At 57.1% G+C, this 27,585-nt stretch overlaps 1 protein-coding gene across 1 annotated transcript; it reads right to left on the minus strand.

Moving 5' to 3' along the window:
- Positions 1-299: 299 nt before the first annotated feature.
- AMOTL2 (angiomotin like 2) lies at positions 300-16,956 on the minus strand. Its single transcript, XM_056121819.1, is given in 11 exon segments — positions 300-1,922; positions 3,035-3,214; positions 3,818-4,035; positions 4,967-5,031; positions 5,033-5,269; positions 5,905-6,200; positions 9,555-9,647; positions 9,866-10,010; positions 10,791-11,097; positions 13,644-14,403; positions 16,747-16,956. Coding segments are annotated over 10 exon segments (2,316 nt in total). The 5' UTR covers positions 14,360-14,403; positions 16,747-16,956; the 3' UTR covers positions 300-1,863.
- Positions 16,957-27,585: the final 10,629 nt, after the last annotated feature.

The raw sequence follows: 27,585 nt of genomic DNA on the forward strand, positions 1-27,585 counted from the left end.
GGCCTGGGTCTAGGAGGCCTAAAGTGGCTCCATTGGGGGGGGGGGGGGGCGAGGGGGGGGAAACGGGGAAGTGGCCTTCCTTTCCAGCAGGGAGGCTAGCCTTGGTCCACTCTGGCCAGAATCTAAGAACCAAGGCACAGAGCCTGGGAAGGGCTCAAAGGGGACACCCAGGGTTCAAGGCCTGCCACTGGGCACTGCCACAGATGGGGTGAAGGCTGAGAGGGGTCAGGGGCTGCATTCACACCCTCCCCCCACCTTTCTTCCCCTCAGTGAGTTTCTCCCCTATGCCAAGACACCACTTTAGTGTTTTTTTATTAAAATACTGTTAGACCCCGTGGAATGCAGCAGCAATCCTGGTACAGGTGGCGTAACAAAACAGCCATGTTTACATTTTAAATATTTACGATAACTTAAACATACAGACGCACATCATGGTCTTTGGCAGAAAATGTTCACAGCACAAAAAAAATACTTTAAAAGAAATACCAAATATTAATCCAAAATATATTAAGTGTTTTTTTTCCTTTCACGAGTTTTTCTTTTTTCTTCACTTTTTCTTTTTGCTTTGTAAACAATGCACATGAACCAAATGGATGTTTCAGCTTTTCAGAGAGGGTAGAGAGGGTTTAAAAAAAAATGCAATTGTCCAGCAAATGCAAGTGTTTAAAAAGGAAAACTTGAAGGAACCATGGGAATAAAATAACACAAACAGAACCTAAAAACAGTAAAGGAAAAAAACAACAATAACAACACACAAAGATTCAAGATCTACACACAGTCGAGACACGTTGCTAAAACCCGCTCCTCGCTCCCAGGCCGAGTTGGGGGCCTCGTTAAGACGGGAAGTCAAGACCGGAAGTCAGTCAGGGATGGCACCTCCTGGTTGAAGCATCAGCTCTCACCCAGGCTCCCTCCATCCCGCCTCAGGTGGGAACAAAGACTGATGGAGACACAGCCACTTTCTTCAGCTTCCTTCTAGAGCATCGTGCCAGAGTCCACCAGGGCAGGCATCTGTCGGGGGTGGATGGGGGGATACAGGGCTCATTTCTCTTGGCTCAGGGCTCATAAACAAACTGACGGGACGTCCAGGAACAGGAGCTGTGAAGCCATTTCAAGGTGGTGCAGAGGGGTGGGGTGGGGGGCATTTAAAACAGGACGTGGGAGAGGAGCGCAGTGGCCAGTCTCCTGGGCATCGGTCAGCATCCGAATCTGGAAGCAGCACACCAGGGCTGGAGCCAGAGCCATGGCAGGCCTGGGGGCAGAGCGCCTGGACGAGGCAGAGTGGGCTCGCCTCCTGCTCACAAGCCCGTTAGAGAGTCTCGATCCAGGAGGGTCCCCTCCGAGAAGCCAGCCTGTGGCTTTCTGCAGGAGTCACCCCCCTCAACAGTTCCCAAAGATGGAGATTCTCGGGCAACCTGGGGGATGGCAGTCAAGGGCCACAGCAGTCGGGTGGGCCTGGGCAGAGGGCACCAACTCTGCCGCTGACTTGATTTCCCAACCAGACCCTGCCCCGTGTTCACGGGGGGACTGTCCTCAGAAAGCAGCCCCTGCTCCAACCTATGTCCTCCTTCCCGCTCTCTCCGCTTGAGTGCCAAGCAGGGGTGTGCAGGGGGGCACAGCTTCTTCCTGAATCTTCTGCAGCTGTACCCCCAGCAGCAAGCCTTGGGCCACAGGTGAGGGTGACACGGGGTCAGGGTCCTTGTACTCTGCAGCGTCCTGCCTGAACTCCTGGGCCTCAAGGGGAGGCGAGTGGCCACTGAGGATGGTAGAGATGCAGCCACTGGAGGGACTGCTGGACTGGTCACCAGCGCCACAGGCAGAGGACACGGGGCCTGACGGCCAGTCCCAGGAGCAACACCTCCTTCAGATCAGTATCTCCACCATATCCGCCAAGTCCTGCACCCGGGATGGAGCCACGGAATCTGCAGAGACAAGACGAGAGCATGACCATCCGCTCTTGTAGAGCCCGGCGCATTTCCCACGGAGGAGAACTTTCCTGTCAGCTTTACTAGTTTTTAATTGAATCACCGGAAGAGACAGTTACAAAACTTTCATGTTGGAGTTTCAATCATACAATGATCAAACACCCCTCCCTCCACCAGTGCACATTCTCCACCACCCATGTCCCCTGTATTATACCCGCCCTCCTCTTCAATCTTCCCCCTGCCTCTATGGCAAACAATTTCCCCCATACTTTCTACTTTGGGGCATTAATGTTTGCAATATAGATACTGAAAGGCTACCACGTTTGGTCCTTTATCTACTTTCAGCCATATCTCCTATCCCCAACGATTCCTCCAACCATCATTGACTCAGTGATCCCTTCTCTATCCCAGCTGCCTTCTTCCCCAGCTCATGAGGCAGGCTGCCAACTATGGGGCAGTATTCCTGACCCTTGTGTCTACTGTCCTTGGGTAGTCAGTCTCATATTGTGTTATTTTTATATTCCACAATTTTCCTCGTCAGCTTTGCAGGCTCAGGCCTCAGCCCCAGGTTCGCCCAGCCAGGCCACAAGGCTCTGGCCCGGCCCTCCACCTCTGGTGTGGTGTGTCCTGGGATCTGGTTGGAGGGCCTGCAGGGTGGGGAGGGACAGAGGCGGGGCAGCCGCCTCATTCTTGGCGTGCCTGTGGTTTAGGGAGGTGAGCGGCACAGGGAACTAGGCAGAGGAGAATGAGCAGGGGAACGGAGAGCCTGGGAAGGGCATCTGGAATCTCCTTCCCTGTGTGAGCACCACTGCCAGGGAAGTCCCCCACACACGGCCCTCTCATTTTCATGGGTGACAGTCATGAAGGAAGACACCATGCCTGGTTCCGGCACCCCACGGGAGCTCTGCACAGGGCAGGAGAGAGGGCCACAGCCGGGCCCGAGTCCTCATTCCTCTGCAGCGCTAGACTGCTCACGACAAAGGGGCCCTGTGCAGTGCTCCCCTGGGGTGCTGAGTGAATGGGGCAGGGCTGGGGGAAGGGAAGGTCTTGGAGCCTGGGTTCCCCTCAGTGCCACCCAGTGCAGAAGCCCAGGGCCTGTGGGGACTTACCCAGGGAAGCTGTCCGCTGGCCTCGGCTGCACCCCAGAAGGCTGTCGGGCTCCAGGCCCAGGCCAGCAGGGGTGCTGTCTGGGGGTGCGTCAGTCTGAGTGCTCCCATCTCTGCTCCCGTGCTTGGAGTGAGCGGGGAGCGGGGTCACAGCCCCGGGATCCTCTGCAGGGCTCCTGTCTGCTGGAAGGCCGGGAAGGAAGCAGACTGTGACCCCCTGGTCCACAGATGATGCAAAGATGCAATCCCCCCCCCACCCCCATAAAGAACGCCCCAGCTCACTGTCACCTACTGGGGTGGGGTGACAACAGGTAGGAGGAGGTGCTCTTGATTTATAAGAATTTCTGTTAAGATTAAATGCTCCTGTTTTTTTCTTTTCTTGATTTGGGGGCTCTACCTAGTGATGCTCAGGGCTGACTCCTGGTCAGGCTCGACCTGGTAGGCAGTGCGAGAGGTGAGCATCTAACTCCACTGTGCCCAAGCTCGGGCCCTGGCCATAACGGCCATAATGACCACGGGGAGCGGGTTCTAGATATTTCCTATTGGTGAGCCCTTCTCTGCGGATTAAACCTGAAAACCAGGAGGGACACTAGGGCCAAGGAGCTGAGGAGTGAAGGAGCTGATGACAAACACCTTTCCTTCTGCAGGCTGGTAAATGTCAGGGGCTGAGCCAGTGGGGGGAGGGTGGAGGGGTGGGGGGGGTGGGTGCTGGCCACGGCCTGGATGGGACAGCCATGGAGGTGGGGCCCCTGGAGCCCGAGGACCAGCATGCTGCCTCTCTCTCACCTGCAGCCATCCGGGGCAGGGTGTCCACTGGCTGCTCGGTGGAGGCGAGTCTGTGCCAGGCCTGGGGGCCTGCTGCCGTGGCTGCAAACAGAGACGGCACCGACTTGGCGGGCCGCAGGGAGCCCTGGGCTGCCCTGCCCGGGTCCTTCCGGGAACGCTGCTGCAGCACCTTGATGACCGCGTCCTTCTCCAGAATCTGGGCGTGCAGCACCTTCAGCCTGCGGGAGAGACGCACGTTCCGCGTCAGCCCCGGCCGCGGGGAGATCTATGGGGAAGGCCCTGGTATGGAGTGGAGGGGGCTTCAGAAATGCCAGGGCAGCTCTGGACGTGTGTGTGTGTGTGTGTGTGTGTGTGTGTGTGTGTGTGTGTGTGTGTGTGATATCATCTGTGCGTGAGGCTGAGTCTGCTTCCTGGACATGACTGGGGGGAACCTGGAGGGTCAACAGCACTATATCCGGCCTGAGAGGGGAGGTCCCCTGCCATGGTCTCAGTTGGCATTGAGGGCTTGACCTCTCTCCTTGCCCCTTCTTTCCTTCTATCAATTAGTTCTCCCCTCCCCTCCCTGTTGCGTTCCTCTCCCTCCCTCCCTCCCTCCCTCCCTCCCTCCCTCCTTTCCTTCCCTCTCTCCTTCCTGCTTCTGGGCCACACCCAGTGGCGCTCAGGAACTATCCTGGCTGTGTTCCGGGGTCACTCCCGCCAGGGCTCAAGGAAGCGTAGTAGTGTCGGGGATCAAACCTGAATCTACCACATGCAAGGCCAGCACCCTGCCCACTGCACTCTCTCTCCTGCCAACGGCTGTGCTTCCAAGTTCGAGAAAGCCTTGAAGAAGCCTAGAAAGGCTGCTGCAATGGCCCTTTGGAGGGCAGATAGTTTCCCTAAGCCTTTCATTCTGTTGGAGGCAGAACCTGCCTAGCCCTGGCCAGAAAGTCGATTCCTGCATTCATTTGGGGCTGAAAGGGGCCGGAAGAGGCTGAGAGCATTAGCTAGTGGCCCTATTCCCACAGCTGGGCAGAACTTTCTCCTTGGGGAAAGAGTCGGCCTAGGGGGTGTGGTGAGCAGGAGCATGACCTCTCACCAGAGCAGGGGCTGGCAGGGCCCGGGCAGTGAGTCCCCCCTCCCTTGACCCCCAGCTCAGGTCTATCGCCGCACCTGCTTTCCATCTCCTGATGCCGGTGGCCGCCGGCGAGCAGACCCTCGTTGAAGCTGCTGCTGGGGGGAGGGCTGGGGGGAGTGTCGGATGAGGGTGGTATCCCGCTGGGCAGCGGCCGTGGCTGCAGCGTCCATGGCAAACTGCCTCATGGCGCGCTCCTCTAGGTACTTCTGCTCCCACTTGGTCATGTCGGCCTCCAGGGCCAGAATCTGCTCCTCCTTCTCCCGCAGCTGCTCCGAGAGCTGCAGGGCACTGAGCTCCGGGGAGCCCCCGCTGCCGCTGTTCAGGGGGCCTGCCTGTCTCTGCAAAGCAAGGAGGACCAGTCAGAGGCCAAGGCGCCGGTCAACACCCCTCTGCTCTGATCCTGCGGTCAAGACTCCAGGCAAGAGGGCTGGAGAGATAGAGCCTGGCTGGCAGGGCTTGCATGCAGCTGACCCTGTCCAGGATCCTGAGCCCCGTCATGTGTGATCTCTGAGCACAGAGCCAGGAGTAAGCCCTGAGCACCACCCATCCCTGGGCGGGGGTGAAAAAAAAAGTGCAGGAAAGACCAACTCCACCTCGGTAGAGAGCACCACAGACAACTGGTGTGAACTCAGAACGGGGCAAACCTGAGGTCTGGTCACCCTAGCTCCGTGGGAAGGATGAGGCGTGGTGAGAACTCGATCTGGTTAGTAAAGCCCCAAGTCGTTCACGAGTCCAAAGCCAGGATAAAGATTCTGGCTCTGGGTGGCCATCTGGGCTCCTAAGAGCTGGCCGGTAATCCCATCAAGTTTCCTGGCCTAGTCTCCCTGAACCCTGCGGGGGCCGGGCTAGGGGGATGCTCAAAGTCCTGGAAGGCTTGCTTTGCACGCAGGAGCCCAAGGTTCCCTGCCCGGCATTGGACCACCCCTGCCAAAGACGGCGGACCCCCGCGGCACCACTCGCCCCTCTGGCTCACCTGCTGCGCACGCAGCGCCTTGAGCTCCTGCTCCAGGCGAGTGCGCAGCCGCAGTTCCAGCTGTTCGCGTTTCTCGCACGCGGCCTGCAGCTGCCCCAGCGCCTGCTGCAGCCGCTCCACCTTCTCCACGTACGCCTGCTTCTTGCGCAGCTCCTCCTCGGCGCGCGCCGCGCGGCCCTGTGCGTTGCTCAGCGCCTGCTCCAGCAGCTCAGCGCGCCGCCGCTGGTCCTCGATGGCTCCGCGCAGCAGGGCCGTCTCGCGCTCCAGCTTCTCCTGCTCCTGCTGCTGCTCGTAGCCTGTAGGCACAGGGCGGGGGGGCTTGCTCAGGGGCCGCCCTCGCCCCTGTGGGCCCCGCGCTGCACCCCCGGGTGCCCGAGCTCCCTTGCGGCTCCTTCCAAGGACCCTATCGATCATCTTCCCCACACAGCAGATCCCAAGGTTCACCCGAGCTGATGAGGGAGGGAACCCAGGCTTCGAGTCAAGGAGGGGGTCTGCATCGGTGCCCGGCTCTCGTGCCCTTTCTGCAATGATGGGGCCACACTGCTGGTCCCCTTGGTCATGGACTCGCCAGGGGCCAACCAGGTGTCACAATTTCCTGGAGTCGCACCACCTTCAAAAAGGCCAGCCAAGGGGGCCTGAATGATAGTACAGCGGGTAGGGCGTTTCCTTGCACGTGATAGACCCGGGTTTCATCCCCCGGCATCCCACATGGCACCCCAAGCCCTGCCAATAGGAGTAATTCCTGATTGCACGAGCCAGGAGTAACCCCTGAGCGTGTGACACAAAAAAGCAAAAAAAAAAAAAAAAAAAAAAAACCCCACCAAAACCGAAAAACAAAAGGAGCCAGTCAGGATCCTGGCACCCACCGGGGAACATGAGAACAGAGACGGAGGGGGGCAGTGCCCTGGTCATCCCCAAGTGGGAGAGTCAGAGGTCAGAGGACAGGGACAGGAACCACCAAGCACCGACTGAGCCCCATTGCATAGACCCTTCCACTAAGAGCCCTCGGGGTGGAACCTGGGACGCCCTGGGCCTGCCCCAGCTCAGAGGGACAGCCAGCCAGGACGGGAACCTAGCCAGCAGGGGCCAGTCGACCTTTCATTGTGTTGGGAGACCCCTGCCAGGGCTCTAGGGTCCGTGCTGCCAACCCAAGGCGCCCCCACTTCAGTGCCAAATTCCGTCCATGGTCTGGGGAGACCATGAGCCAATGACCAGCAGGCTCATGCCTGAAGAAGCATAAGCTCTGCCCCAAGAAGAAAATGAGGGTGCTGTCAGATTGGTGCCCGAGGTTCTAGCCCTCTAGACTTCATGAATTGCCCAGGGACATCCAGCGTAGAAACTCTCCACGCAGCCAGGACAGGCAAAGCCTGAACCAGAGCCCAGAGCCTCGAGCTGACTCTCTAGGTGTCCATCACCTGCCCAAGACCCTTGCCCTTGGGAGGTCCTGCCCGGGCCCCAGGAAAATGACCATGCCTGCCTCCGTGGAGACAGAAGCCGCAAGTGGAGTGCTTGCTGGGCAGTGAAATCTCCTAGAGGGGAAGCTTCTCACGGGGCACACTGGCCTTCTGTGCACTCGAAACGCAGCTAGCATGAGGCAGGAAGCGAGTTGGAAATGGCATTTCATTAAGATTCCCCTTTGGGCACGGAAGGCAGAGCGCCAGCACTGGTAGAGCGAAGGCTGGGGAGCTGGGAGGCCTGGCGAGGACTCACTGACTCAGGGCCCCGGGGGAGGAGAGCGCACGGTGGCCTGAGCAGGTCGGGCTCCCTCTGGGATCCAGAAGGCGGGGTCCGGGCTGGCCTCATTCTTCGAGGCGAGGGCAAAGGGCTCAATCACACTGGAATGGGGCCATGCACGGGCGCTGAGGGCTGCAGGGCAGACCGGGAGGGCGAGTTGGGGTTGGGGCTGAAAGGAGCCTGCGCTCCTGGCAGGGTTCAGAGGGTCATATGGGGAATCGGGGATCAAGCCTGGGTCTGCCGTGGGCAAGGCAAGCACTCTGCCTACTGTATTATCTCTCCAGCCCCCACGTCACTCCAATGTGGAAGTCCCATCATAGGGCCTGGGAACTCAGGGGCCAGGGGGTGCTAAGCTTATCCCGAAGGGGCAGAGCTGGGGCTCAGGGAGGTTCCTTTGCAGAAAGAACAATGACTTTCCCACTGCAGCTGACTGGTTGGGGAAGAAGGGAAGAACGGAGACCATCCCATTCCATTCCCTGACACTTGCCTCCGAGCGTGACTCTGGGGAGGTGGGGGGGGGGGGTTCCTCAGCACTTAGGGGCCCTGGTGGGGGGCATAGACCCACAGTTTCCTGCTTCCCCAAGCATCTACCATACCCAGCTGCCAGGATAAAACCCGGCCTAGCAGAAGGGGCTGGGGGGTGGTGGTGGTGGGTGGGATCCAGGCCGCCAGGGCAGGTCTCAGCCTCCTTTTGTCTTCACCCCCCCCCCCCCCCCCCACACACACACACACCCTCCAAAAGCTGGCCTGTGAAGGGCTCTGGGGTGGGCAGGCCAAGAAGGGAACAGCCTGGCTGCTCAGGAATGCTGGGCATCCAGGTCAGCGGCTGGGAGATTAAGGTCTCAGGCACAGCTGAGAACAGCCCTGGGGCAGCTCACTCCCCAGAGAGAGGAAACGCCCCCTCCCCCAGCTGCTCTCTGGAACCTTCCCAGCCACTTCCTTTCTCTGCAAGTCAGGCCCCCAAAGTCGGCCTATTCTACAAGACACCCCATTTCTCCTCCTCAGGGCTGCCCCCTCCTTTCTCTCTTACCCCCTGCTCCAGACCCCACCTCACTGCCATCGGTCTTGCACACGGATAGCCCAGACTCCTCCTGCATGCACCGCCACAGAGGCCTTCCCCTTACCCCTCACCCCGCCACACTCCGAGCAGGGCTCCTTCTGAGCCCCGCCTGGACACCGCCTTGGGTCACCTGCTGGACTCCTAGAGTCCTTCCTCGAAGGACACCCCCACCTCCTGTTCACTTCTCTGCAACCCCCTCCCCTCATTCCACATCACTGACCTGGGGGTTCCCTCTGCCCTCCACCCTCACCCCTTCATCCTCACCTGGGCCGTCTCACAAAGCCATTCGACTCGCAGAGCCCTCCCTACCCCTGGCAGGTCACAAAGATACCCCTACTCCCCAAATCTGTGCTTAGAACCCCAGACCCCCACTCCAGTTCAGTGCCCGCCCCTCCCCACCTTGGCACCTTGCAACCACTCCACACTGACCATAGTTGCCCCGGCTGGGCCTGGCTCTGCTCAGGGATGAGTGACGCCTGAACGGGTGGGCCCACAGGGATGCCACCAAACCTCAAGCTGCAAGGACACACTCTCGGTCATGTCCATGAGCAAGCTTCTGGGGCTTAAAGCTCTCAGCTTCACTGGGCAACCCCCACCTCGCTCCTTGGCCTAAAGCCCCCCAGAAACTCAGCTCTCGCCTCCTCCTCCTCCTCCTCCACGGGGTTTCCACGGCCCGCTGTGCCCCATGGTGACTGACACTGTACCAAGAGCAAGGCCAGTGCCTGCTGCCCAGGCCCAGAGCCAGTGCATGGCAGCACTCAGGTCAGCTGACAGAGACCAGGCCAGTCCTCCTGGCCCAGAGGAGCTGCCGTGACCCCGTTGCCCACAGTCAGATTTCCCAGGGGCGTCCACTCACTCTGAGCCAGCAGCTTTGCCACCATGTCCTGGTTGCCCACTTGGGCCTCCTGCGTCTTGCTTGCCAGCCGGCGGTTTGCAGTCTCCAACCTCTCTGTTGAAAATGAAGGACAGCTCTTTCAAGGGGGCTGCCTGGTGGGGGTACCCTGGGGTCCTCTCTGTGAGGCTAAATTCTCTGAGCTGGGGGTGGGGGGCTCCCGCCTACCCCTCAGGCCAGGTCAGCTCACAGGGAGGAGCCGCTATGGGTCTGGGTGACGCAGGTGGGACCCAAAGACTGTCCACCAGCGGGGCTCCCTGCGGCCAGGTGCTCACCTCGAAGGTCCCGGTTGAAGTCCTGCAGCCGTCGCATCTCACTGTCCATCTTGTTGCGCATGGTCTTCTCCAGGGCCTCGCGTTTGGAGGAGGCCCTCGTCAGGCTCTCGTGGGCCTCGGAGAGCCTCTGGATTTCACCTTCCAGCTGCGAGAGACACAGAGTCACACTGACGCCTGGGCAGTGCTTCCCCAGGAGGACCCATCTGAGACCGAGGAGAGGCAGACAAGGGGAACCAGTCCTCGGGGGTCCGTGGGGACTGGCTGCAGCCTCAGGAGGCAGAGGGATCAACGGAGCTGGCTGGCAAGCAGGGAAACTGCAGCACCATTGAGCCACCCCCAGGGGCTGAACATGGCCCTTCGGCCAAGGCCCAGGGAACAGCAGCATCCAGTCTTGTGCTGGGGGCTTGTCCCTGCTCTCTGCGACCACAGAGGCCACCTGCTTACACAGAAAACCTGCAAACCCCATCTCAGCACGGGGTAGAGACCCCAGCCCAAGCCACCTAGCCTGAGTGGGCACCCCGCCACCATCTGCCACCAGGGCCTGGCCCAATGCCCTCCCCTGTGCTTCCGCACGTGCTCCGAGCCAGCCCCGTCGTGCCAACAGGTCCTAGTTGTTTTCCAAGAGGAGGGGCTCTGAGCTGGGCCAGGGCTGGCCGAGAACAGACGGGCCGTTGTGCGGGGGACACAAAGAGCTCTCTATGGGAGGTGTGCTCCAGAAAGGGGGGGGGGGGCGCAGAGCCGGGTGCGAGTGTGCAGGGAGCTGTGAATGGGCCCTTTCTAATCCCCACGGCTGCCACTGCTCATGTGCCAGCCTGCAGGCCACACGGCTGCTCCCTGCCATCTGTGGGGCCGGGGCAAGCAGGACAGGGGCCCAGGAGGACAGAGGAGGACCCCATCAGGTACAGGCTTTGTTCCCCGGGCTTACCTTCTCGATGCGGCTGGCCTTCTCGGCTGAGCTCTCCAGTTCCCTCTGCAGTCTCTCGTTGGCCCTCTGCAGCCTGGCGTTCTCCCTCAGCACTGACTCCATCTGCGCCAGGTGGGCACTGCCCGCAGTGGCTGAGGGGGCGTGGGTGCTGGCGGGCCCCTCCAACCCAGGGGCGCTGAAGGATCCGAGGGGCGGCCCGTGGCCTAAAGCGGCTGGGGGCGGGGGCGAGGGGTGCTCGTGGGGCTGTTGCAGGTACTGGTACTGCTGCTGCTGGAGAAACACGGGAGGTACCTGGGCCTGCAGGATCCTGGGGGCAGAAGGCAAGGGTGTCAGGGACCCCAAGGCTGTCACCTCAGTGTGCGCACAACCTCCCAGCTCTCCTGGGCAGGAGAGATCGGGCCGACCTGGTCTCCCCACTCTTAGGCAGCAAGTCTGGGTGACCCCAGACTCTCCAGGCCCAGGAGCGCAGGGCTATAGGTGGTTCGTGTCAGGGCGCTTTGCTTGGTTCCAACAGCTATGGCCAGGACCTTGGGGTCAGCGTGGGCAGGCCGGATAAAGGCTCTGACAAGCCCTGCACTCGGCCCTTTGGATCAACAGAAAGTTCAAGCTGGGTCTGGAGCCACCTCCAGCATGTACATTCTCCAGCCCAGGACACAGGGGTAGGAGTGCACTGTGACCCTGTCTGTGTACCCTGCAGGCAGCCTCGGGGCTGGACACAGGCCTAGCCGTGGGCACACTCACCCCCTGCCCCTCCTCACCAACACCCCCCAAAGAGACCTTTGAGATAGCTCTGGCCAAGGCTGGAGTGACAAGTAGATGTTGGGGGGTGGGGGAGGGAATCTGGACTCCAGGGCTGAAAGCACCCTGCTTCTAGGGCAGGAGGCGGCCACCCAGGGCCTCCTGGACATCATTGGCCCCCCATGGTGCGGCTCCCTCGGGCCCACAGGAGATTCCCCAGTGCAGGGTCTACCTTCTACCTCTTTCAGGGATACTGAAGCTTACTCTACTTAAATAAGTGTGACTTATTTAACAACACCGGGTTTCCAGAGGCGTGGGATGCCTCTGGACTACTGTGATAGCCTGAATTGGGGGACAATGCCTTTCTAGCTCCAGGCATCATGTGAGGGTGGGGGTGATGGGTAAAACACAGGGGAACTCTCAGGATTTCACTGAGGTCCTCGGACCCTGCATATGAAAGAGTCTTAGCCTCCCCAAGGCGTTCCCAAGTCCCAGGAGAGCCCCAGAACTTCACTGGCAGCTGGAGGATCCGAGGGATTCTTGTTCTAAGAGCCGAGCAAGTAAGGCCAAGAGAAAAGTCACTACCCGGGACCCCCCCAGATCCCACCGGATGCATTTCTCTTCCTGTCTGAGGTGGGGCGCCGAGGCCAGCTGAGCTGGGCCCCCTGGAATGTCAAGACTCTCTTCGCCTGGCTCAGCGGGCCTTCATGAACTTGGCCCCCCAGCCCAGGCAGACACAACTGGCATTCTTTGGGGATGACCTAGCTGGAGAAAGAATGGCCTCCCTTCCCTTCACACTCGAGGCCTTCCCTGGGCCTGGCCCTTCCCCTCCCCTTTGTGTTCTCCTGCAAACAGCCGACTTCCTTTCCCCGACATTATCTTTTCCTGACAGGGTTCACGAAGGATTGCTCCCAAAGAAGAAACCTCGACTCAGCTTCCGAAACTCTCTCCAGCCAAGCCCTGAACAGGGAGATAAGGCGGGGAGGAGAGGTGGGGACAAGCCGCCGTGGCGTCACTCATCTCTCGAGAGCATGGACAGGCATCTTTCCCAGGAGAGGCCCCGCGGTGGGAAAGGGGTGAGTAAAAGAGGACTCAGCAGGCATGAAGAGAGCCAGACTTTGACCCGGAGCCAGCCAAGGAAGGGTGTCTGCAACCCTCAGGCTCCTGGGCCCGACACAACCATCCCGGATGTGGGTGGGCTTCTGGGCGGGAGGAAGGGCCTCCTTTCTGGGAACCCCTATTTCTACATTCTTGGGGATGCCTGCCTCAACCCTGGTCTCCCTGTGTCCACAGGGGCCCCTGAGAATCTAGGCTTTGGGCAGCCAAAGGGACCTTCTTCACACAAGGCCTTTTTTTCCTTTTTGGGTCTCACCCAGTGATGCTCAGGGGTTATTCCTGGCTCTGCACTCAGGAATTACTCCTGGCGGTGCTTAGGGGACCGTATGGGATGACGGGGATCGAACCCATGCAAGGCAACCGCCCTACCCGCTGTGCTATCGCTCCCGCCCCTACACACAAGGCCTTTTACCTTTTACCTTTCACCCCTTCCAGGACCTTCTCTCATGCTCGGAACCAAATTCCCAGTCTCCCAGCCAGCTCTCCTGCACCTCCACACAAAGGGGCTCACCTGCACCCAGGTTGGGCTCAATTCAGGGAAAAGTTAGAAGGGAAGCGGGGGGAGCGTGTGTCTGGAGGCGCCACCTGCTCGCCTTCTTCCTCCAAAGCTCTTAAATCTCCCCAGGGACCATCTCGCCGCCACCTTCCCCCACTACACCTCCAACAGTTCCTCCATGATTCCCACTGGTCTTTCTGAAACTCGGCCTATCTTATTCTCCCTCCCCGCTGGAGGGTGGTGCTGCTGGGGATGGAAGCTGGGGCCTCCCACGAGCAAAGCCCCCTGTGCTGGCTGCTCAGCCTCTTCCCTGGGCTCCTGAAATGCAACTTTCGCCCCCGAAGCCAGACACGGGGCATCCCCGAATGGGGCTGGCCTGGGCCTGAGACCCGGGCGCCGCATCCCTTTCACCTCCAGGAGGCAGCCCCGCTCTCTGGAGCGGGCAGTGGTGCTGAGGGGAAGCAGGGGAGGCCTGCGGGGTGGAGCAAGAGCTTGGCCGTTACCTGACTTCAGCATGCTGGAAGTGTGGACTGCCGCGAGCGCGGCACCGGGGGTCGGGGCCAGCGGCGGCCGTGTCGTGAGCGGGCACGACGTGGTGCGGGTACTGAGGTGGAGGTCCGCGGGGCTCCGGGCCCTCGGGCGGGGGGCCCCTGGGTGGGGCGCCCTGTTGGCTGCGGGCCAGCTGCGGGAAGCTGTGGGAGGAGCTCATGTGGCTGGGGGCGCGCGCGCCGTTGCGCTCCAGGGACAGCTGCAGGAGCCGCTCGCTCAAGGAGCGCACGTGCCCGTGCCTCAGCTCCCGCAGGGCCTCGTCCTGCCTGCGACCGCCGCCGCCGGGGGCCCCTCGAGGGTCCCGGTCCGCCGCCTGCTGGGCCGCATAGTACTGCGAGTGGGCTCTGGCCTCCTCATACGTGGGCAGCTCTTCGCCCTTGCCGGGCTGCGGGCACAGCCGGTAGAGGCTGTTCTCTGCCAAGTGGGGCTCGCCGCCCTGGTGCTCCTGGCCCTGGGGCTCCTGCCTCTTGGCCTGCTGCAGCCCCTGGCCGTCGTCGGGGGCCGCGATCTCCAGAGAGGCCTGCGGGGTGCCCGTGCCCGCGGCCCCGCCCCGCAGGGCCTGCTGCTGGATGGCCAGCAGCGTGCGGGTCTCCGTCAGGTTGCCGTAGCGCAGCTGCTCCTGGATGAGACGGTGCAGGACGGTGCCCGAGGAGTCCTCCAGCGTCCGCATGCTGCCTGGGCTTCTGACACCCGCCTGGACGCTGGCCAGCCCACCTGGGGGGGAGGGGAAGAAGAGCCATCAGTGGGAGCGCCTGGGGACTCCATCCCTGGATCTGGCTAGGGCCAGCGAGGACACACGAGCCCTGGGTCCAATGCCAATGCCTCCACTGACAGATTCAGGCAAGTTGCCTAACCTCTGAGCCTCAGTTTCTCCATCAAAAAAAAAAAAGTCTAACAAGAATGCCTGCCTCAGGAAACTGAGAAATACAAGAGGCGATGCCTGATGGGCACTGGCAATCCTGGGCAAGGGATTACCAGCAGCGTCGTCTCCACGAAGATGTCTACTCCCACAGAAAAATGACACCGGCCTACAGGGTGACCAGAAGGGACACCAGCCACGCATCCTGGCTCAGCCACCAAGCAAAGAGCCCAGGCAAAGGGCAGGTCTCAGTCCACTCTAGGTCTGTCTGAGCGGTCCAGGCACTGGTGCACGGCCCTGGTTCATTAACAGGAGATGAGGGGAGTGTCCACTAGAAACCCTGGACACACAGTCCACCGCACCCGCTGCAAGAAGCAGGGCCAAGTCCAGCCTCAAGACAGCTCACACACAGGCCCCCTTCCCATGAGCCCTCCCTGACTGCGCCCCTACAGGATGGAACAGGAAGAGGACCAAGGATGGAGGAAGAAAGTGTGTCTACCTCAGACAATGACAAGCACCCGGGAGAGGAGGACCAGGGCCAGCCACTAGGGCGAGTGGGTGCAGGCTGGGCAGTCTTCAGGAAAAAGCTTCAGGAAAAGAGGCTGGCACAAAGTCTGTGGTTTTAGGACCACGTCCACCACGCAACACACACATGCATGCATGTGTATGCCTGCGCGGCGCACACACACACACACACTTCTTGGAAAAGCCTCTGACAGCTTCTAGGCACCAGTAACACCCACTTGAGCTGAGTGGGGAGCAAGGGGGGACACTTGGCTGCTAATAGGAACCCTAGAGGCTAATATGCAGGGAACAGCCAGGCCAGAGGAAGGGGCATGCCTGGAAGGCTGCCCAACTCCCGCCTCTGTCTCCGCGGGGCTTCCTCCAACACCAGCCTCCAAACCCGGATTCAGGGAAAAACCCAAGCGAGGCCACCCCACCGCAGGCCGGGGAAGGCAGCGGCAGCAGTGAGGGGCGTGGCTCTGCCCGGCCACAGCGGCAAGCCTGGTGCCCAGCTCCTTGGGGCCTGGCAGCGCGCCCAGAGCGCGGCCATTCCCGGCCCACTCCCTGCAGACGGAGTGAGTGATGGAGAGCCCGGTCGGCGCCTCCGTACCCGTCTCCCAGGGCACACAATCCCACCCCAAGCCCCTCTCCCTGACGCGGGGTGCAGGCGGAGACTCCAGATACCAGCGGCCACACAAACTGGAATCACTGGGCGTTCGAGTTTCCTCCCTGGGGCATTCCCGGCGTTAATCAGTGTCTGACCGACAGGCCGGGAGGACAGGCCCAAAGGACCAGCTTGGGCGATTCCAGGTACCGTCCCCGGTCCCTGCTGGGGGCGGGAACACCTTGAGGCCTCTCGCACACACACCCCCTCTTCCCGAGCCTCTGTCTGTCCCCGGCCAGACCCAGACTCACACCCCCTTTCTAACGAGGTTACCAAAACCTGCACTCCCCGAATCCCCCCACCCCCCACCGCAGCACGCCCCCCACACGCCCACCGCAGGCGACTACGCACCCTGAATCGCACTCCCGGTCTCAGCCAGACTCACGGTAGCCCAAGAAAGCAGGGCGAAGGTCTCTGCCAAATCGCCGCCCGCCTCCCCGGGCCTCCGAGCCGGCCCCGCGGCCCCGCACTCCCCGGTGGCAGCGGCGAGCAGGCGCGCGCAGCGTCGGGGCCCCGGCCCGCCTCCCTCGGCCCTCCCGAACCCTCTTTGTTTTCCAAATGCTCCAGCGCTGACGTCACCCGACTGGACGGCAGCTGCATTCTTGCTAAGTGAGAGCCAGATCGCGGCTTCGGAGAGGGTTTTCCGAGGAAGACAAAGAGAAATTCTCGGGCCGGCGCGGGACAAAGACACCTGTAGCCCCCACCGAACCGACTCGGCCCCCAAAAGTGCTTGCAACTTGCTCCCCAAGAGGTGCCTCCCGCTCAGATCCGCCTTTCTCTCCCACAGACCCCACGACACCCACCCGATCTTCCCGGAGACCCTGTCCCCACTCGCAGCTCCAGGGACCCCGCGCACCATCCAGAGCCCCCTCGCCCAGGCGCGCGGGGCGCGCCTCCCCAAGGTTCCCCCCCACCCCACCTCCGGAGCGGGTCGGTTCCGGCCGGGCTTGGCCCACTGGACTCCCGGATCCCCGCAGGACGCCCGGGCCGTCCGGCTCCCAGTCCCGGGAAGGTGTCCGACCGCGCTTACCGGTGCTGGGCGGTGCGAGCCCGGCGGACGCCTCGGCGGAGGTGTGCACTCGGCGGCGGCGCCGACGCTCTGGCCGCGCTCGGGCCGCAGCGCGCAGCCCCAGGCTCGGCCCGCGCTGGAGGCGGCAGCTATGCCAGGAATGTGAGAGTTTCAGGTTCCCCCTCGGGATCAAAGCGAACCACAAATAACCTCTCAGCGCGCCGCCCTCCTCCGCCCGCCGCCCGGCCCCCGCCTTCCTCCCGGGAGGCGGCGCTGCGGGCCCCGGGCGGGCCGGCCCCCCGGAGCTGCTGCGCCCCGCGCCCCTCCTGGCCCTCCCCTCCCCTCCCTGTTTGCCTGCCCAAGCTGCAACCCCTGCCCCTCACCCTCCCGGCTTCTCCCACCCTCCCACCCCGTCGACTGTCTCCGAGGGGTCGAGAAAGCGGTGTCCCCTCCGTGTGCGCGCAGGGGGAGCAGGAACCGCAGAGATGCCCAGATCGACCCCCACACTGTGGCCAACCTGGGGCGGAAGCCCCCAGCCACGGAGCGCTTTCCTGCCCCTCCCCCACACTTTCATTCACCGCCAGCGGCAAACTGTGAATTGCACTTTTATTGTTTACACCTTGGCCAGCTTTAGGACCTATCTCCACCGGAAGCGTGATGGGGTGCGAAAATTTTCGGGTTGATTTGACCCACCTAACCGATGGAATCGCCCGGCGCCTCGTCTTGGGTCCTAGTCTAACCCCCAATCGAGGAGCGACCAGTCAGGACCTTTTTTTTTTTTTTTTACACCCAGCGCCCTTTGTCCCCGCACCCACTCTGCAGCGACTCATTCTGTCTCCCAAGCCGGCTCTGCAGAGGACCGCGGCGCCCCAGCCCTGAGTTTAGCGAGGAAAGTGAGGCCGGGGAGGCTGTGAGCGTGCCCAAGGCCACGCAGACAAAAAGGGACGCAGCCAGGTAATCGCGGGGCTATTTCTCACCCGCAAAACCACTGCGTGGAGTCCCGGATCCAGGCGGGGACCCTTCTTGCATCTGCCCTCTCCGTCGATCTTCTTTGTTCCCGCCAGCCCCCTGCCCTCTGGGAGAATCACCCCTGGGTCCCCGCTTCCTCTCCCTTCTGGGGAGCCTGCAATTCTCCGACCACTGGAGATGGGGGGACAAAGGTTGTCCATGCTCAGAGTCTGGCCAGGGACATCATGACTTTTTAATAAAGCCAGCCCAGCGGGTGTGTGGTGAAGCCAAATACAGCATTTTCGATCATGACAGAATGAGACAAAGGGAAAAAAGCAGGACCCCCTGACCCAGCCCAGCCACCTGCTGTGGCTCCATCTCCAGGCATCAGATCAGAGTTTGGGACCAGGGAGTAGGGGAGAGGTCCCGGGGGCCTCACCTGGCAGTGTTGGTGGAAGCACAGGTGGAGGTGTGGGAGTGGGTGTGGGCATGTGCCCGCTGGGTTGCAAAACCAGGGGAAATGCTGTTGGTCCCAGCGCTATCAGTCAGGGGCTGGGGGGTGTGGGGGGCACCTGATCCACCTCCCCATACTTCTGAGCTGTTTGCAGAAAGGGGTGGCTCCAAGTGTCTGGGGTCACGGAGATGCATCGTGAAGTGGCCTCAGGGATGTGGCCCTTCACCCATGTGTCCCAGAGCCAGCACAGGGGAGAGAACACCTACTCCCCCCATACACACACACACACACACACACACACACACACACACACACACCTGGATGGGACATTTATACCCATTTTTCTTCTTCCTTTTTCTTCCTCACTGCACAGAAGAAGATGTGGGCAGGCAGAGCCCTGGGGCACTGGGGCAAGGCAGGCTCTGCAGTATGGTTGGGTGGGGGGCACCTTGGCCCAGACATGAAGGCTGAAGTGACAAGTGCCAGTCTCCTGCTCTCTCTCTCTTTCTCTTTCTCTTTCTCTCTTTCTCTCTCTCTCTCTCTCTCTCTCTCTCTCTCTCTCTCTCTCTCTCTCTCCCTCACACACACACACACATACACACAGCTTCTCTAACGACTTCCTCCATTCCCCTCCTGCCCCCCCCCCCCCCAGTACTCCCCTCTCCCTGCCCCCTACCCTCTCGCAGGTAATGATCTTTCCCAGGTGATGCCTGGCTGGCTGGGTTTGGAACCCTGCCCAGGAGAGCTGCAGAGGTGACCCAGTTCTCAGAGGGAGCCTGGCTGGGGGCCTTTGCTGTGGGGAGTGCAGCTCTTAGGGTGTGGCTGCATCACAGAAGCCTGTGGGGATCCAGGCACCCACACCCCGGTCCCTCCTTCGCTTGTCTCTGTGCTGTGCATGACAGCATCAGCCTGGCTCTGGGCTGTGAGCTGTGAGCTGTATCCCGCTGCAGCTGCACATAGGGGAGTTCTAAGCCAGACTTGACCAATGCCCCCCACTGTGGTGATGAGAAGGGTCCCTTTATTTCCCAAACAGTTGATTGGTAGAGGAGGGGTGTTAGCACTAGATGACATCAAAGGAAGGCTTGGAGTTGTGAAATCTTCCCCTCCAGCCTCCCCTGGACACTCCCTCAGACAGGTTATGGGAACAGGAAGCCCACCGGAAGCTGGTGCAGGAAACAAGTTCTCCGGACGGGCTCCGACGACGCTGCGATGCAAGGTTCAGTTGTCCAGTTCCAGGTGTCCATCTGGAACCTTCTGCTCTTAGACCTTTTGCAAGACCCAGGTCCCCTCTCCACACGCCTCTAGGATTTTTTCCACCCTCCTCCCCCACAGTGGGGTCTTTCTCCTGGACACAGCCCTTGCCCACTCCCCATTCTCCCCTACCACTTGGGGTGTTAGCCAAGGATCCAGGGGTCCCTGTTAGCCCCGGTTGCCTCACCAAGTCTGTTTCTTTGAGGGTAATTCCTTCAGAATTGGAGCAATTTTGAGGTCAGGCCCAATAATGGTGGAGAAAAGTAGGCGCTCTCGAAAGATTGCAGAAGCCCCAACTTTCGGGCTGAGCCTTGAGCTTTCCTGTGCAGCCCTGGCCTCAGCAGCTCCTGCGAGCCCAGGACGGGATATTCCTGTGGCACCCAGTGTGGATGCTGCTCCTGATTCCCCCTGCTCAGGGCTGACTAACTACCCCCCCCCCCCCCCACACACACACACACACACTGCCCCGCCTCGTGCTCCAGTCCTGTCATGGAGCCGAGTCTACTGAAAGGATGCTAGGGACCCTCCGGGGAACGGCAGGAGGGCGCCCAGGGCAGGCTCTGGTTTGGCCTGGGAAGGGCTCTGGGCAATGTCTGTCCTGCAGGCTGCCTGTGCTGAGTGGAGCACTGATTTGGTGGCAGCGTCACTGCAGTTGGGGCGGCCTTCTGCTCTGGCAAGAGGCAGGGAATGCGAGAAGGCCCCTGGGTTTGTCCTCAGTTCCCGCGGGAGAGGCCAGAGCGGGAGTTCCCGGCTTCTTGGGCATGATGGAAGGGCGCCCCCTGGTGAGGCTCCTCGCCGGCCACTAGGGTTCCCTGGAGCACCCTTTGTGGGGCAGATGCTGTCAGGGTTCTGTCCAGGCCACAGGTAACTCTGGACGCCTCCAACAAGGAACTGATGTCGCCACATAGGTTTCTGAGTTCTCCCCCCTTGCCCCAAACCTGAGCTTCACATAGTTTTATTTTTAAATTTGTTTGTTTGGGGGTCATACCCTGCAGTGCTTGGGATCACTCTTGGCTGTCTTGGGGGACAGGGCTGATGATGGATTCCAGGTCTGCTGCAGGTAAGGAAAGCACTTTACCTGCTGTACCGTCTCTCCAGCCCCTTTCACATGGTTTAAACATATTTATCTATTTGATTTGGGGAACCACACACAGTTGCTCAGGAGCTACTCCTGGCTTGTGCTGGGGGCGGGGGGAACGTGGTGGTAGGAGGGGATGGGGGGAGTTCCATGTCTGGAACCCAACCCTGCCTGGCTCCCTGTATGCAAAGTATGTACTCAGTCAGGTGAGTTCTCCCCACTGCTCATGTTTAAAGAGAAACGGTCTTTAACACAAGCTAGCGGGCAGGTGCTCCCTCAGTCACCTGTTCGTGATGATCTCTGTCTTGGATTTCATGCGTTCAGTACAAAATATTTTCTGAGCACCCACTCTGAGCCAGACTTTGTGAATGGAAGGGGGCCTGATCTGGAGGTCAGGCAGGTCAGAGCGGGCTGGAGGAAGGGAGTGTGGAAGGGAGGGAGCCATGGCATCTTCCTGAAGGAGTTGCTGCTCAAGCTGAGTGCTGGAGCCCCCCCACGGTCGGTGGACAGTGAGGTGTCTTCCCCAGGCCAGTTACCTGCATGAGAATCGCAGAACTTTGGTTTGCTACAGTGGAAGTAGTAAGTGTGCCCTCAGCACCCCTATCCCAGAGCAATCTTCATAGATGAGGGAACTTTCGGGGGGGCTGGTTCTGTTCACTCTTTTTGTTTTTTTTTGCTTTTTGGGTCGCACCCAGCGATGCACAGGTGTTATTCCTGGTTCATGCACTCAGGAATTACTCCTGACCGTGCTTGGGGGACCATATGGGATGCTGGGAATCGAACCGGGGTCGGCTGCGTGCAAGACAAATGCCCTACCCGCTGTTCTATCACTCCAGCCCCCTCTATTTACTCTTTCATTGAGTTATATACATGATCAGAATTACCAAGTTGCATGCATTCAGTGAGGGTGAGTTTAAGTGACGTGTCTCCATAAAAGAAGGGAGTGCTTTAAAAGCCATCTCATTCTACCACGCAGAAAGTAGTGTTCTTGTTCCTCTAGTCTCCCCACCAAGCTTCATTCTCCACAGACAATTCCATTCAAGTCTTGTAGATGTTCTGCTGTTTACACTTACGTGTCTAAAAATATCCTTCGATTTCATTGTGTTTCTGTTTTAGATATTATCTGTCTTTTTCCTATTATGAAAGGTTAGGATTTCACTCACACACATACACAATACACAGGCCTCTTCCTCCGGCCTCTCAATATTGATATACATAATTTTTTTGGCGAGGGGAGTGTTTATGGGCCACATCCGGTTGTGCTCAGGATTTACTCCTGGTTTTGTGCTTAGAGATCACTCCTGACGGGGCTCCAAGTACCATATGTGGTGCAGTGGATAGAAACCAGGTTGGCTGTGTGCATGGCAATACCTGTCGTATTATCATCTCTCCAACCCCACATGACTTTTTTTGTTAAATTATTATTCAGTGTTTATATTGTTGTGACTGTAAATATTGTTAATAGCTGAATCACATATTGTGCTGTGATTATACTTCCTTTCTTACACAACTTTTGTTTTTATTGGAGTTAAATATTTGCCTCGTTTTTAATTTTCTTGGTGTGCTATATATTTAGCGTTAATTTGTGCCCAAGGGAACAGAGGAAGCTCTGTTGTTTGGGTTTTAAAAAGCATTTTTTATTGAATCACTGTGAGGTAGACCCTTACAGAGCTGTTCATGATAAGGTTTCAGTCTCACAGTGTTCCAACACCCATCCCTCCACCAGTGTGTATTTCCCAGCACCAGTGTCCCCATGTTTTTTTTTTTTATTGGCCACACCTGATAGTGCTTAGGGGTTGAAGACATTTGAAGACATAGTTAGTGCTATGTGGGGTTGGGGATCAAACCAGGGCTTCCTCATGTTAAGCAGGTGCTTCAGCTCTGGGTCCCTAGGACAGAACTGTACAAATCCATGGATGCGCATAGGTTCCCAGTATTCTGTCATGTCACTCCTAGAGAGTTCTGCCAGCTTACTCTCTGGTCCCACAAATAGCTTTCATCCTGTGATCTCTCGTCATCACCTTCCCTACCAAATTGTTTGTTTGGTTCGCTGTTTCTTGGGTTCCTTATCTTTATCTACTAGTAACTTCCTAAGAATGGCTATGTGGGAGGCCATTCTTAGGAAGAAAAAAAAAGCACCTTCCATTTGTTAGAATATCTATTCTATCCACATACCCCAGGTGTATAAAATTCCAGGTTAGGAATAATTTTATTCTATTGTAAAAGTATTTTAGAAGTGTTACTTCATTATCTTCTTATTTCTCAAGTTGTTGTAAAAAATATAATTGGGGTTGCTCATTTTTCAATAGAGCAATTTTCTCTTTCTCTGGCACTTTGTCGGACTTTCTCTGCTTGTGTGATAACTTGAAATTCCCCAGTGATGTACCTTGATAGATTTTGCATTTAGATGTAGCTGATATTAACATTATTAGTTTCAATTGCACAATACCATGCTGTGGTCCAATAAGTCTAGTTAACATCTATCACTGCATAGGATATTTTGTTTCTCGCGCGTGTGCGCGCGCACGCGTGTGTGTGTGTGTGTGTGTGTGTGTGTGTTGCTGTGATTGAATCTGGGGTCTTACATGTGTATGGCATGTGCCAATTGCTGAACCACGTCCCCACCCCATGAGAACGTTTGAACTAGTCTCTAAGTCACACTGTGTTTTCATTCACCTTGACTTGTCTTTGTCCTTTGTTCTGGGTCCTTGGTGGATCCTTCAACCTGTCTCCTCGTATCTATAAGTTATGGGAATTTTTTTCATTTTTGGTTCTATTTTTACTTTTTTTTTTTTTTCAGTTTAACTGCTTAGTTTGTTGAAACTCTAGTTATTTGGGTGTTAGAACTGCCAAAATGACACTCTGATTTTTAAGTCTCTTGTCCCTATTTGTCTTCATTTTCCCTGAACATTTCCATCCCTTTACATTTTAACCCGCTCTATGTCTTTGCTCTCATTTTAATTTTCAAGAACTATTTCCTATGCCGTGTTTCCTTTCACAACATCATCTTCTTGTTTCATAAATTAGTTATCTTTCCTTTTCCCTTGGGGGAGTAGTAATTATAATGAAAATTGTTTTATTATTCCAGTCCCTACATTATCTCTGTTTCCTTGGAGTCCATTTTTTCTGTTTGTTTGTTTGGACCGTTGTAGTGCGTAGCTAAGGCTGCCTTCAAATGTCTTTGATTCTTGGCTCTCTGGCCCTCTGGAAGGGAGGTGATGAACAGCTGATGGAAGAGAGCCCTTGTGTGGGGCCAGAGCCAGTTTCTTGCAGGATGTCACAGAAGGAGGGTGGGAGAGGGTCCTGGGGCTGATGTTGGGGTCCCCCAAATAGCAGAATATGTAGATTGTTTCCCTTGAACTGGTCAGTTTCCTAGTGAAGGATTCTCTGAATCTTGGACCTGAAGACTGGAAATATAGCTGCCAGCGTCTGTGGAGCAGAGCAGAGGAGGGGAGCAGAAAGGAGCCCAGGGCGGGTGACCCCACCACTACCGCACCCCCTTCAGCCTCCAGGATAAGGCTCTCCAGTTGGGCAGTGAGGAGAAAGCAGAAGCCTTGCTGAGCTGCTCTCCCTTCTCCAGAGTTTTGTGGACACTCTCCTATTCTTTCTCCTGCCTTCTCTCATGGCTTCCGTGCCAGTCGGTAGGTTGTGATGCAGCCTGGGCCAGGTGACGGCCCCTGTCTCTCAGACACAACCTGCCCTTGGTTGTGCTCACTGAGGCGGCTCATTCCTGGCGTTGTCAGGACTTGGGGCAGGAAGCTGCCGACTCAGGGTTGTTGGGCTGGTTCTCCGACTTATGGCCTGGCTCTCCTGTATCTGTGCATCCGCAAGCCTGGGATGTGCTGGGTCGGTCCTGCCGAGCAGGAGGTACTGCAGGGCTGCACCCAAGACCTTGAAAAAGAAGCCCGGGGTGGGCCATACCTGCCGGAAGTGCACAGTGGGCCCTCACACACCAACTTGACTTCTTCCAACATGAGGCTCCAGAGGAAGGTAACCCTGAGATTTGTTCCATCCTCTACATCCCCGGAGAAGGCACTAAAGGACATGCCCCACCTCAAGTGCCCACATACAGGTCGACACTTGGAGCCTTTGCCCTTTCGACCCCAATGGCCAGGTTGCATTATTTGCCCTAGCAGGGACCTGGAAAGCCCTTGAGACATCTCAGACTCTGGATTTGTGCAGAGTCTCTTGGGGTGCATGGTCTGGGCACCGTCCCTGTGGATCCATCCTCCAGCCTGTGGTCATACAGGACAGGGGCACTGGAGAAAGAGAGAGAAAGCCTGCGGGAAGGGAAGCATCTGTGAGGGGAAGGAAAGCAGGATGAAAGGAACTAGACAGAACTTAAAAGATATCAGGTGGCAGACAGAGCAGCAGAGAGTGCATCATGCTGGTGGTAATCAGGTGGCCGGAGAGAGTGAATGAATAATCAGTCCCTTGCAGGTGAATCCTTGGTGAAAGGCTCTGGAGGTCCAGCTTCTCTTGGGTGCTGGGTCTGCTTTTAGACCCTCTTTGCCAGCCCCAAGCAAACTAAGAGCTGAAGATAAGAGTGCCTCTTCTGAGGTTCGAAAGCATGCAGGTACCTATGCTGGGGATAGGAGTCCTGGCAGGAGTGTAAAGAGGCCAGGACCATACTCTCAGGCTGGTCTGTTATATTGCTCTCGGCCACAGCCACACCTGCACTTTTAGTACTGTCCTCCCATTGTTCATCGATTTGCTCGAGCAGGCCCAGTAACGTCTCCATTTTGAGACTTGTTGTTACTGTGTTTGGCATATTGAATATGTCACGGGGAGCTTGCCAGGCTTTGCCATGCGGGCGAGATACTCTCGGTAGCTTGCCGGGCTCTCTGAGAGGGGTGGAGGAATCGAACCTGGCATGGCCGGGCTGGCTGTGTGCAAGACAAACACCCTATCGCTGTGCTATCACTCCAGCCCACACTTTTAGTGAGATTATTTAATATGAAATTATATATATGTATATATGTATATTTATATGTGTAATATATATATATGTATACCCCCGCACCTGGTTGTCCTCACTGGGGCCCCTTGGAGGGGGGCGGGTTGAGTTTCCCTCTCTGCCCTGAGCAGAGCCCTGGCAGCTGAAGACCTCTGGAACCCAGCCGCAGCCATGCTGAGACCACTCTCCACATGCTAGGACAAGCCTCACGCAAGAAGGAACCAGCAGAGGAACCCAGGTTTGTGGCACCCGGGGCTGAGATCTCCAAGCCTGCTTGGATCGGGATTAGGCCTCCTCCACCCAGATCCCCCATCTTCCAGTAGCTAGACAGTCACACCCACCAACTGCCATGTAACCCCATCAATGGCCAAGATCCAGAGACTATAAAACCAAGTTCCTGGAGGAGAACAACGCAGAGTCTCCTGCCCTGCAATAGAGACTGGCAAGTTACCCATGGTGTACTCGATATGCCAAAAACAGTAACAATGATGGTCCTCATTCCCCTGACCCTGAAAGAGACCCCAGTATGCCATCGGGCTACACTAGTATGTGACAGGGATGAATGGGGACATTACTGGTACCCACTCGAGCAAATCAATGAACAATGGGGTGATAGTGATAGTGATACATATATATATATGTATATGTATATATATATATATATTTGTGCATGTACATTTGCACATGCGTGCATGTGTACTCTACAATAACCTTCCACCATTAGGGAGCTTGAGGAGTTTTTGTAATTGTCTAAGTTTTGTAACCACAATTGCCTTAAGATTTATATGTGCCACTTTGCAGGCAACTTTTGTTCTTGAGCCTCGGTCCCAAGAAGTACACTACTTTTGCCTTCCCTAGAATTTTATCTATCTACAGGTCTACCTGGTATGTATATTTGTGACAGAATCACAAGCCGTACAATATGTCATCTTTTTTGTTTTGTTTTGTTATATACATTTTTTGCTTTATGGGTCACACCCAGTGATGCACAGGGGTTACTCCTGGCTTATGCACTCAGGAAGTATTTCTGGCAGTGCTCAGGGGACCGACCATATGGGATGCTGGGAATCAAACCCGGATTGGCCGCATACAAGGCAAATGCCCTACCCGCTATTGCTCCAGCCCAAATGTCATCTTTAGGTTGCTTTCTTTCCCTCATCTTTATTCTTTTTATATTTGTTCAAGTTTGGTGCTTGGAAGAATACTCTGGTCTTTCTTCCACTGAATCATGGATGAGGTACTGATCACTACATTTGTCCTCTCATCAGTTGGTGGCTATGTGTACCGGGGCTGAATTATCTGTTGATAAAGCTGCTTTGAACATTCCCATGCAAGTCTTGGTATGAGCACAGTCTTGGATCTTGGATTTCTCTTGAATAAATAGGCGAGAATGAAAACCACTGGGTCTGTGGAAGATACACTTCATAGGATGGTACCACCACACTATTTTCCAAAGTGCCCTGCCATGTAAGATATCTACCACTAGTGTATAAGGGGGCCAGTTGCCCACATCTGCCAGCACTTGCCAGCCCTCAAATTTTATCTATGCTGGCTAGTTTGTTTTGGTTTCTCTTTATGTTTTCAGTTTGCAACTCTGCTATCTAGCAGTATCAAAGGTTTTTTTTTAGACATTTATTGACCTTTTGTAAGGGGGTATTTCAAGTTTTATTCAACTAGAAAAATTGAGTTATTTGATTTTTTTAAAAATCTAGTGTGAGATTTTAAAAAATATATGTACATATATATTCTAGATATAGTTATTTCAGATCTATGAGTTGCAAATATTTTCTTTCGGCCTCTACCTTTCGTGCTTCAAGCCCCCAATATTTTAAATTTGGAGATAGATGGACTTGCTGACTGACCTCTCCAAGCCTGGCTTCCTCAGGTGTAAAATCAGAGTTCAGAATGTGAGCTAGAGAGATAGTACAGAAGGAAGTAAGGTGTCAACCTTGCCTATGTTCATAATGGCTGCTATCCTGGTTTGAAACCCTGATACCACATATGGTCCCCTGAGCATTGCCAGGGGTCACTCCTGATCACCTCTGGGTGTGGCCCCAAAGCAAAAAGTTAAAAATGACATTTAATCACAGATTTGTCATGAGAAGTAACTTATAATGGGATAAGAAGTGTCTGTCACCGCCCAGAAGGGACATAGGCTGTAATCCCAGGAAG

The sequence above is a fragment of the Sorex fumeus genome, unplaced genomic scaffold (assembly GCF_029834395.1).
Source record: "Sorex fumeus unplaced genomic scaffold, SorFum_2.1 ptg000044l, whole genome shotgun sequence".
Classification (NCBI taxonomy): domain Eukaryota; kingdom Metazoa; phylum Chordata; class Mammalia; order Eulipotyphla; family Soricidae; genus Sorex; species Sorex fumeus.